A 12,721-nucleotide genomic window follows, 5' to 3' on the forward strand; every position below is an offset into this window, starting at 1 on the left:
ATGGCCAACAAATAAAGCTGGTGTATTGGGACTTTAAAAAAATACCCTCACCCTCACAGAGACGTCTGTGTTGAAACCCGTGCACGGACGGGGGCTTGGACCCCGTAGAGTCCGATTGTTGAGATTATGTCCTCCTCAATCCCAGAAGGACAGACCTGTGCACAATGTCCCCTTTGCCCACATGTGTGGCATCCATCTGCAGCTACTGAACGTCAGCCACATCCAACTCCTCGTCCTTTGCCTCTCCATCGTCCTCCACAACCTCAACCACAACCTGTAAGTTACACATCTGTTTGTCTTTTTTTTTCTCTCACTCTCTTTTTAGCCTTCAGTTTCTTTTCTTGATTTAACTTTTTTCTTCTTCTTCCTCTAATTTTGTTTGGTTATTTTATTAAAGCAACCTCCTCGAGGAAAGCCAAAGTCCTCAATGCAGATTTTCAAACATTTAAGACTTTGTCACCATACTTGGTTTTCATAGACCCAGAGATTGTCCTGAGAAGTCATCGCTAGTGCCAAACTGATGGGAGGAGGAAAAGCTGGTGCCCCGGAGACAGTTGCTGATGACTGACCAAAAGGAGGGAGGTGATGCACACTGACACACACTGCAATGAAGACATGCTCACACACACATACACTGATTGGCAAACTGCAATGAAGAAATGCTTGCTGAGACCTGCACTGATAGTTTACCAGACAAAAGCAATGAAAAACATAAAAAAAACATGGTCACACTTTTTCCTTATCAGAAATCTTTGCAACAACACGTGGTGAAAGAGGTGCAAGCAGAGAGGAGAGGGTTAGGATCAGATGAGCTAGTTATTCTTTCGTGTGTGAATCAACTAAGATTTTAATATTTCACAGTAAAAGGGTTTGAAGCTGTCCTTTTTATAGAGTAGGTCACATATTAATACACCCTGACTTCACAGTGAGCCTTAACGTGACCTGTGATAACCTGTAAATGAAAAACATAAAGCTCTAAAACAAAAAGCCATAGATGGAATTACATCAGTTTTTTGAATTGCTTAAGAAAAGCAGCTGTAATTGTCTCTTGTGCCTATTTACTGATAAAGATGTGTGATATTGATAGTGGAAAGTGAAGATGTTTTTCAGGATTTGCGAGCAGTAAAGAAAAAAACAATCCATCCGAGATCTCTGGAAGTATTAAATCCTCAACCAAATAACTTCTTGGTTGCTGAATTGGATCCTGTATTTTTCTCCTTCCTTATGTATGTGGACTTGTTTGTTTTCTCCTTTAAATTTTTTACCTGGTTGAGATTTGTTTCATTAAGTGAGTTTTTGGGAAGTCCAGGTGTTTTCCATCAGCTGAAATCTAGAAACATTGCATTAACCAGCAGGATCAGCTCTGCTGCAGTACACTGATGATTTTATGATGTGCAGCCTGTCTGAAAAATCAGTCTGTTTACATTATAATTTACCTAATGTAACTTATTGAGGTCATGTGATCACAGCTGATAACTATACAATTCATTCTCATCTCTTTAACCAACAAACTAATGATGAGTTTCTTGGTCTGACGTCATACTGAAAACAATGGATTCAAAATGATCAAGACAGAAAGGTTCCAAATGTATTGTTCCATGGAAAATAACTCTCAGCTTATGATCAAATAATTTGAGCACCATAAGCAAACTCCACATTAGTGTTACCCAGTCCCTATGTTCACTTTGTTAACCAGGGACTGGGCTGTATGACATGTGTTTTGTTACAGGACCATGATGGCAGATAACAACGTTACTTTTCAGCTGAGCTGGATCCTGTAGATGATGGATTATGATGCCTGCAAAGTGTTGGTTATGCTGATCTAACTCTTTTGCTTCCTTATGCAGCTTCTCTCTCTTATCCCAGGAGCAGAAAACTCAACCTTTCTACAGTGAGATCAGTGTTACTTCACATGTCTAATCTAACTGTTAATGGATGTAATGTTCTTAACTCAGTTACAATGTTACTTTTTCCAGATGGTTCTGCATCACACAATCCCACCACTGGAGAGAACCAGTGAGATTTTGCTGTTGTTACATAATGTGATGTTTATCATGTTATTTGGTTTAAGATGCTGAATTTGTGGCTCATAGAAGAAGAACTGAAGACAAACAGTTAGATTTAAGATTTTAAACTTGATTTTTGAGTTGTTCACAAATCTGGAACAATCTGGACAAACAGTTCAAGGCATCTGATAACAATCATATTTTCGTAACATAATAATGTTGCTGCATAGCTTGATATAAATGTCTGTGTGATAACACTGACTTAGTTTCAGCAGGAAACACAAAAGTGGATTCTGTAGCTAAGAAAGCTGCACAACAGGAAGTATCTCAAACACACACACACACACGTGTTTCAGACATTTTATCGTCACTCACTGCTGTACAACAATTTTTTATCCCTAAGAAAATCGGGTGAAAAGAAGAGGTTGCAAATTCCAAAAGTTCCAAAAGTTTTCTTAAATACTGATAAAGCTGACACACAGGTTGAACCATGTGTCCAAAGGGGGGAATGTTATCTGTGTGACATTACTAAAGCCACAGGGAGCAAATCCTCCATCTGTTAAACCATTTGACCATGTGATGATTGATTTCATTGAGTTGATGGCCAATTGAGAGAAGAGATATTGTGTTGTTATGACTGACATGTACTCAAAACTAAATTGGTACGAAGAAGAAAGTCTCCTTGGACTGAAGTTTCTCCGGTTGTTTTAATGAACATGGGGATAAGGAGGAAAAAAATTGTTTGGAAAATCTCCAAATTTGAGAAAATGACATGTTGCAGTATTGCCAGACGTTGACTTCTGCTTTGTCGCAAATACATTAGCAGGTGAATGAAATTCTTTCTATTCCACCTGAAGGATTATTAGGAGGTGGAACAGACCATTCAAATGATACATCACAGCAGTGAAAGACGTGGATACACGCCACCCACTGCAGGAAGGGGACAAAGCCTGTGGACAAAGAGGACGAGTGCAAGTGCCTGCACTTTGAGTCCCCAAGCCGCGAAGAAGGAAAGCAACAGTGAGAACAACACCATGGAGGACAGAATGAGACTCCTTGTGCCATGGCTATGGCTGATTTTGGAGGTGTTGTCTTATCCCATGTGTAAGAGGTCTAATTATACGAGTCACAGAGTGCTATGACTCATCAGATGGCTCTCGTTGATAGAACATCTGCAAAGAATTTAGTTCCTCTTTTACAACCTGATGTTGACCTGTACACAGATTCTAGTGATGAAAATCACTATGTGTAAATATGCTATATACTTTCTAATCTGTGTTTAGCTCTGTAGCCCAGTGATGTCTATGTCACACAAAAACAGTGCCTGAATTTCTAATACAACATTATGAGGATGTATATTTAATGTTAATGAATTTGTGCATCTTGTGTCTCTTGTGATTAAAATGTAATCAAAAGGAGGAAATTGTGATGGAAAATCAAGTCTGATTAAATGATTACATTTTACTCTTAGCATTTTACCTGGTTATAATAGGAACTTGTACTCAGTGTACTTTTGAAGAATGTTTAAAAGATTGTATGTTGTTCAAACTTTGTCTTGTATATATGTTTTGTCTTGAAGTGTTTGCAGAACTGCTCCAAGGTCAGTTATTGTCTAACAGCAGACCATCCCACACTGTAGTGACCCAGAGTCACTTCATGCTCACAGGTGCTTAAAAGGGAAAAGGTTTCCAGAAAAGGAGAAAAGGGCTGAGAGCAGTAGCCTGAGGGTGGAGAATGTTCTGCCCAGCAACAGAAGGTTAGAAAACTAATGTGTGATGTATGAAGTTGAGAACTGCATAGGATGGAGGTTCGAAACTCTGTCGATGAACTTCTCTCTTGCAAGATAATCAAACCCTAAAAGACATCTTGGATATTGAAGCTTCTTTACTAATTACACTTGACACCCACTTTTTGCTACCCACTTATATTTGCACTTAAAAAGCCTGTATTTACAAGAAAATGATTTTTAGACCACACTGCTGACACTGATGGGCTGATAGTGTCTAAATATACGCTCTGGATACTTCACAATTCCATATGTTCCTACCACTGTCACAGTTATTATTAGTCCATTATTGAGCGTTATTGTTATGTTTGTTAAACCAGGTATCCTAAACCCCATAATTCATTTTTAACCTTTTGGACTAAGTTGACTTTAGTTGGACTGGAGCAAATGGATCTACTAACAAAAAAAAACAGGTAAGTCTATTTTGAATATAAAATAAATACAAAAATACATTTACAAAAAATGTTTTAATTGTATTTTAAAAAACAACAAATGCTATTAATGAAACCTGATAGACAAAAACAGAGCAGAGAGAAAGCAGTAGCAGAGCAAAACCCTGGCATAGATCAGGACTGGGAACACTGGTCTTTTGTCAGTGTCTCTGAGACCGGAGTCTGGGAGCCCTGGGTGGCCTCACAGGTGACAGCATGCACCTACTCCCACTGGTCTGCAGGGAGAGTCAGGGTGCTGCTCCAGCTGTAGAAGCCGTCCTTCTCCAGCACTACAAGGCTCCTGCTGTCCTCCCAGTTGACTCTGTTGCATCCATCCATCCTCCAGGACAGAGTCCAGTCTGAGGGGAAGCCCTTGTTGGCCAGACAAATTACTGTGACATTCCCCTGCTGCAGATCCTTGCTGGAGGGGGGAAGCCCTGTCAGGGTGGGAAAGACATCACCTGCAGTAGGAGACACCAATCAGCTTAGAGGACAGCAGCAGACAGTTGGACACCTTTACTGTGTGAGGGTGGATTTGTCCTTGAAGGAGTTTCTGTCAGATGGTTGTTCTGCTCCACCAGTCACTGACTCACACATTGTTTCACTTCCCTTTAAGAAACCTCTCATGCAGATCAGGACAGAAAGAGTCCTCATATGACCTGAGACATGTCAAACTACTACAGCATAAAAAGGACAAAATAAAATGGAGTTTAAAATCAGTCAGGGCCAAAAATAACAGTGTCTGTGTAAAAACTCAGTGAGGTCCTTCATTTGAAATCACTTAGACACTGTTCTGGCTTTAAAGGACACAGAGACGTCTAAAATGTTTCACATCTGACAGCAATAAAAATAATGTATTTCTTTAGTGTCACTGAATTATTTTAAAACAGATACAACTGCAGAGCTAAAGGTTTAAGAAAAAAACAGTTTGATTGTTAAATATTCTGTAGTAAACATTTAACAAATGAAGTAGAAAGCGAAGATTTCTATAAAGGTCACTTTGAATGTCACATGTTTAAAGTTAAAAAATCAGCATAAAAACTGATATTTTTAAAATTATTTAGCTCAGCCCAATAAAACATTATCAGAAATGTTTAGACACAAGAACTGTAACCTTAAGTAATAAATTACATGTAATACTTAAACTTACGTCCAAATTCCAGTTTGGTTCCTCCACCGAACGTGAACCACAGTGATACAAAGTCATTGTGTCGTCGTACAAAAACCAAAATCCAAAATCAGAGAGCCATGTCTCTCTACAGTCACACGGAAAAAGTCACATTGTGAAAAATATATAAACATTTAAATACGTGTCACAGAACACGACAAATTTGTTGCATATGTGAAATTTTTAAAAATAAATCTATTTTAAAATAAAACACAGCAGAGCTGCAGATGGAAAATCAACATTTATTAAAAAGACCTATTCAACGATAAACCTACAAAGCAGGATCTATGACACATTTTCTAAAGGTTTTATCCAAACTGACAAATCCCTGGAAAAACTAAATGATCCAATAATAATCAGCCTGATCAGAATGACTCAAGTCCCTGTTGGAGTAAGTGAGATCATTTCCATAGAGCCACTTTGCATCAGCAGCACCATGCTCCAGTGCTCTGGGAGAGTTTATAGTCCTGAGAGTTGAACACTGGATGACTGACAGCTGTCCTTCATGACAACAGAAGACACAGAAATCCTCCTCATCAAAAACATGACTCTGATCTCCGTCCTCATCTGGACTCTCCTCTGCTGCTGCTTCACAGGTAAAGTCCAGAGAATCCAACTCCTCTCCTCTATCAACATCCGTCCCTCTGAAATGAAGCCCACAAAACCATGATGCTGCTTTCTGTTTTTGTCTCTGTGTCCTCAGAGTCCAGAGGTCAGGTCACAGTGACTCAGCCTGGAGCAGTGAGCTCTGCTCTGGGAGGAACCATAACCATCACATGTAAAACAAGCCAGAATGTTTATACTTGGAGCAGAAACCATGCTTTAGCCTGGTACCAACAGAGAGACGGAGAACGTCCCAAACTACTCTTTTATTACGTTAACAGCCGAGTGCCAGGGACTCCAAGTCGTTTTACAGATGGTGGATCAAACTCTGACTTCACTCTGACCATCAGTGGAGTCCAGACTGAAGATGCAGCAGTTTACTACTGTCAGAGTGCTCACAGCATCAACAGTCAGTATGTGTTCACACAGTGAAAAAGCATCGTACAAAAACCTCCCTCAGTCAGACTGAACAGAAACTGAACTGATGCTGCAGCTGGAAGCTACTGCAGAGACTGATACAGTTCACTGAGGACACAAACACACACACACACACACACACACACTTTTGCAAAACACTAAATAATTTCTCCATCTCCGCTTCTTATCGTCTATTCAAACAAAAAAATCTTAATTGTTCTATATTCTCAAAAAGCCAAAAAGGCTGTTTAAGTGTCTCAGCTTTAAACGTTTTCAGCTAAATATAACTGAACAAAACCATGAAGACAAAGATCAGCATCAGAACCCTTGATGAGTGAAGACAGTCCAAAGATAAACATCACATCCCTGAAATCCTACAAAACTTCATCTTTGTTAACATATGAACTAAATTCAGAATCAGTTTGGATCATAAAAAGTCAAAGATCAGTGACTTCATTTGTTAATATAAATAACTAAAAATCACCGTAACAAACTGTACAATCACACATTTTCTCTAATATTTGACTTGAAAACTAAAATATAAAAGGATTAAAAGATAATTTGAAACAGCTGTAAACAAAACTATGTGTCCACATTGTCCATCTACTTGTTGTGGAGTGTGACGTCCTCTGACCTCTGTGCTTTAACTTGTTTGCTCTTCTTTCACAGTTACATGTAACTGGTGGTGTTTGTCTCAAAGGCAAAGAAAGTAAAAGACACTGAAAACACACTTGAAGAATTTCTAGAGTGTGAAATAAGAGACGTGTGTAAGTCAGTTAAAAACTCCTAAAGGATCCACATTAAAGGCCTGGAGAGATTCTTACAGAAAGGACTGAGGTGGAAACTTTGCTTTTGGTTGAAAGCACTGCTGCACTGATGGGAAACCCCCTGATCCACTGAGGACAGTTCCAGCTGAGTGACTGTGTGTGTTTGCATATGTGTCCTGCCTCTGTCTCCCAGCTGTTAAGAGACCAGTGTTGATCAGGGTCTGTCCAGGCCTTTCAGAGCCACTGACACGCCGGCAGCACAATGATGATGTCTCTGAGTCTACTGCTGTCCACCCTGGGGCTCCTTGTTCAGGGTGAGACTCTCTTGTGAAAACTTTGCTTCAGGATGAAACCAGGTTCAGCACAATGATGTTCTGCTCTGATGGAGAAACACTGAAACCAGCAGCATTGACCTTCTTCCATCTATTGTCCATGTTAAACAAATGATCCTCTTCTGTTTGGATGCTGATCATCTTTGTCCAAGCTGGATTTGTCTCAATAACCCTTCTCCTCTTTTTCATGGTTTCCAGGTTCATCAGGACAAATCACCCTGACTCAGTCTCCTGGATCTCAGTCTGTTGCTCCAGGACAGACTGTCTCCATTAGATGTAAAGCCAGTTCAAGTGTTAGTAATGATTTGCACTGGTACCTTCAGAAACCTGGAGAAGCTCCTAAACTGCTCATCTACAATGCTCAGTCACGTCAGTCTGGAGTTTCTGATCGTTTCACTGGACGTTATTCTGGAACTGACTTCACTCTGTCCATCAGTGGAGTTCAGACTGAAGATGCAGGAGTTTATTACTGTCAGCAGGGTTACAACTCGTTCACACAGTGAAAAAACGTTGTACAAAAACCTCCCTGAGCTGAAGAGGAACTGATCTGACAACAACTGTAATGAAACTAAAACACTAAAGGTTTGTACAGTAACACAGAACATAACAAGTCAAAGCACAAAATCACAGAAACAGATCATTTATTAAAGTACTTCAAATAAAAACTGAGTTTTACCTGCTGTTAAACAGTCACTTGTATTGACTGTTTTCTGTAACAATGAAACGATGAAAAGTGGATTGAAATAATGACAGATCTGTCTTAATGTCTAAAAAGTCGAAAATCATAGTAAATATTTAAATAAGTTTCTTTTAACTCCACACATAATGAGATTTTTTTTTAAATAAAGTTTTTTCCTTTAAGGTTTAGTTTATCATTTATATTCAATGCACTTAAATGAACATATTAAAAAATCGAAATCATGATCTTGTTTAGTCTTTGTTCCCATCAACTGTGACCTTCTTGTCTATTTATACACATATATACAGCACAATACTAATAACTGAGCTCTATATCCACACACACACACACACACACACACAGCTTCATGAAAATTTGTATTGGAATTGTCACGTGTGTGTCAGACACAGGTTTATAGGTTTACAGTTACGTTTGCATCCCCCTACATCCCCCATGTAAGGAGACACAATCTGAACCTAAACCTACAGTAACATAGTAATAATGTACATTCAGCTGCTACAAATGGACTTTTTCCATCAGACGCAACAAAAATGTCCATTCTTCATAAATTATTTAAAAATGAGCTTTAATTATTTCTGATGAAGGAACATTTGTACCAGCTGAATGTGCCGTAAATGAAATGTTGATGAAAAAATTACTTGTTTTTCAATCTCACAATAGGAAAATGCAAACTTTGGCATCCAACTGTAGGACTTATTAAATTTCATTCAGTTGTCATTTTTTAGCATCACTCAGTCAGTATCATCAGTACCATGTGTCCAAGTGTTGATAGGAGTATTAAAACCTGAAAAATGTGTCTTTACATTAAAATTTGATTAAAAACATTTCTATTTAATTTTGTCTGATTAATTGCAATTTAAACATTTGAATCAACTGACATCTCTACTAACGACCAAAGCTCTCAACTTGAGAACCCAAATAAAAGTGGAAGAGTTACAATGTATGAACCTGTAAGGTCCATTGTTTATGTGGGTCTCACAGTTTGAACTAAGTGGAGTTTATCATGAGTGGATCTAATGAAACTATGAGCACAGAAACATGAGTTTATTTTCCATCAACACACATGAAAACTACAGACTGGATGAGCAGGTTTTTATTGGACTGAATCAATCAAAGTTACAACAAGCAACAAAACTAAGAGACAAAGACAGATACGGAGAGAGGGAGCAGAGTGACATCAGTAGCAGAGTCCCTGGAACACATGTCAGGACTGGGGACACTGGTCTCTCCTCAGTGTCTGTCTGACCGGAGTCTGGGAGCCCTGGGTGGCCTCACAGGTCACAGAGCCTGCATTCCTCCACTGGTCTGCAGGGATCCTCAGGGTGCTGCTCCAGCTGTAGCGTCCGTCCTTCTCCAGCACCCCGGGACTCCTGGTCTCCTCCCAGCTGCTGCCGCTGCTGCTGCCGTCCACCTTCCAGGACAGAGTCCAGTCTGAGGGAAAGCCCTTGTTGGCCAGACACATGAGTGAGACCTTGTCCTTCTGCTGCTCCTCGCTGGACGGGGACAGCACGGTCAGGCTGGGACGGACATCACCTACAGTAGGAGACACCAGTCAGTTAGGGGACAGAGAACACACAGTTGGACGCCTTTACTGTGTGAGAGTGGGTTTGGTCCTTGAAGGAGTTTCTGTCAGATGGTTGTTCTGCTCCACCAGTCACTGACTCACACATTGTTTCACTTCCCTTTAAGAAACCTCTCATGCAGATCAGGACAGAGACAAACATCAGACAGTTTGACCTGAAATATGTCCCATAAATCTTAACTCTACATTAGTTTCAAATATGTAGTGGAAACATGGAGACAGAAAAACACCATGTGACAACAATCAAATGTTCTTCATGTGGATTTCAATCCCAATCAAACACATCAAATGATTTCAAATCTACAGCAACAAATAACAAGAAATCCAATAAAGTCATTTTCAAACATCACTAGTTATCGTTACTCTGTTAGAATTTAGTGGAAACAAGTCACATTTAAATATCAGAAAGCAGTTTTCAATGTGGTGGATTAAAGTAGTTTAACTTTGACCCTGACAGGAACATGGAAAGATACGTTTAGTAAAACTGCTCTGAGTTCACCTCCATGATGAAGGTGAGGAATAAAAACACAAATACTGAATCTGTTCCAAAGAAAGCCAGATCATCTCACCTGCTGCAACTATTTAAAACACGACTTCACAAGATTTGATTTAGTATTTGATCAGAAACTTACTTCCAACATCCAGTCTGGTTCCTCCACCGAACGTGTACCACAGTGATACAAAGTGACTGAGTCGTCGTACAAAAACCTCTGACTGTACAGAGACACGACTCTCTGACTTTGTCCAACTCAACTAAAGCAGCAACATCTCAACATGTAACTTTACCATTAAAATCAGATTTACTGGTTTATCCACTGGATTAAAAATTGATATTTATCACAACCAGTTTTTAAATTTCAGTTGCTAAAACAACTTTGTGTCTTAGTACAAAATATTTCCTTAACTACTGTGAAGTAACATGGAAACACAAATATTTGACCTGGAAAACTGAATAGAAGGAGAAAAGCTCCTGAAATATAAGAGTTTTTAAACCTTTGACTTACTTCCAACATCCAGTCTGGTTCCTCCACCGAACGTGTACCACAGTGATACAAAGTGACTGAGTCGTCGTACAAAAACCTCTGACTGTACAGAGACACGGCTCTCTGACTTTGGAACAAACAAACTCAACAAAATGAGTTGTTGGTTGTAAACAGCTGATATGGAAATTGACAATAACTTCAAAATGACTTTAATTTTACATTAATAATTAAAAATTCAGGAAAATGGGAATTAAATGTTTTACTATATATGATAATAAAAAACACACAATTTTTATTGTTTGTAATTATTACAAATAAGACAAAAGATGTTTTCACAAAACTCATAATTATAATAATAAAAAGATAATAAATAGCCAAAATAAATAGAAACTCGACAATCCACTGATAATCAGCCTGATCAGATTGACCCAAGTCAAGTTGGAGTCAGTGTGATCATTTCCATAGAGCCACTTTGCATCAGCAGCACCATGCTCCAGTGCTCTGGGAGAGTTTATAGTCCTGAGAGTTGAACACTGGATGACTGACAGCTGTCCTTCATGACAACAGAAGACACAGAAATCCTCCTCATCAAAAACATGACTCTGATCTCCGTCCTCATCTGGACTCTCCTCTGCTGCTGCTTCACAGGTAAAGTCCAGAGAATCCAACTCCTCTCCTCTATCAACATCCGTCCCTCTGAAATGAAGCCCACAAAACCATGATGCTGCTTTCTGTTTTTGTCTCTGTGTCCTCAGAGTCCAGAGGTCAGGTCACAGTGACTCAGCCTGGAGCAGTGAGCTCTGCTCTGGGAGGAACCACAACCATCAACTGTAAAACCAGTCAGGATGTTTATTACAGCAGCTATCACCGTTTAGCCTGGTACCAACAGAAAGATGGAGAACGTCCTAAGCTTCTAATCTATTGGGCAACTTCTCGAGCATCAGGGATTTCAGATCGTTTTTCAGGCAGTGGATCAAACTTTGACTTCACTCTGACTATCAGTGGAGTCCAGACTGAAGATGCAGCAGTTTACTACTGTCAGAGTTATCACTACATCAACAGTCAGTATGTGTTCACACAGTGAAAAAGCATCGTACAAAAACTTCCCTCAGTCAGACTGAACAGAAACTGAACTGATGCTGCAGCTGGAAGCTACTGCAGAGACTGATACAGTTCACTGAGGACACACACACGCACACGCCCACACACACACACACACACACACACACACACACACACACACACACACACACACACACACAAATCAGTTGATGGTTAAAGTCTATTGTGATAAACATGAATATAAAGCAGCAAAAACATCTTTACAATCATTTCTTTCTCTACTAATAGTATCTTTATAATTACATTTATCATTTAAACCGTGATTATGTTCATATGAGAATATAAAATCATTCGCAGCATAAATTGAACCAGTTACAGGTAACTGGTGGCAAATAAAGTGACAGACAACAGAAACACATTCAAATAACTGATTTCTTTACTAAAATGAATTTCAGATGAGATGTGGAAGTTGGTGAATGTTGCTGTGAAAACTCAATAGGAGAGAGTCTTGCAGAAAGGACTGAGGTGAAAGTTTTTATAGTGGTTCAGAGAAATGGACCCAGATTCTCTGAGTCAGTGGCCCCGCCCACCACTTACCTGTAGGAGGAGAAACAAGGGAAGACAACAGAGGCCAGAGCTCGTCACAGGACCTTTTATGGTGTCAGTCAGTAAATGGAGTCAAACAGTTTTCATCGAGATGTTCAGAGTCCTAGTCCTCTAAGTTCTTGTCAAACTGTGCTAAAGTGGATCATATGTCCATGTCTTCAGATCAGCTGCTGAATGGACTGTGTCTTGAAGATGAAGGAGAAGTTGTAAGTGCAGGATGAAACCAACTCCAGTTCTGCTCACAGATGTTACTACATGGAGATTAGAAGAAGAAATCT

The 12,721-nt window shown here is 39.5% G+C and overlaps 2 gene segments (V, D, J or C); one reads left to right on the forward strand and one right to left on the reverse strand.

Annotated features, from left to right (window-relative positions):
• Positions 1 to 7,263: 7,263 nt before the first annotated feature.
• On the forward strand, positions 7,264 to 9,098 carry LOC137131308 (Ig kappa chain V region 3368-like). The segment is given in 2 exon segments: positions 7,264 to 7,492; positions 7,709 to 9,098. Coding segments are annotated over 2 exon segments (357 nt in total).
• A 187-nt stretch (positions 9,099 to 9,285) lies between these two features.
• LOC137102339 (Ig kappa-b4 chain C region-like) lies at positions 9,286 to 10,805 on the reverse strand. The segment is given in 3 exon segments: positions 9,286 to 9,743; positions 10,425 to 10,545; positions 10,797 to 10,805. Coding segments are annotated over 3 exon segments (459 nt in total).
• Between the last annotated feature and the right edge of the window lie 1,916 nt (positions 10,806 to 12,721).

Source organism: Channa argus, chromosome 1 (genome assembly GCF_033026475.1).
Source record: "Channa argus isolate prfri chromosome 1, Channa argus male v1.0, whole genome shotgun sequence".
NCBI lineage: Eukaryota > Metazoa > Chordata > Actinopteri > Anabantiformes > Channidae > Channa > Channa argus.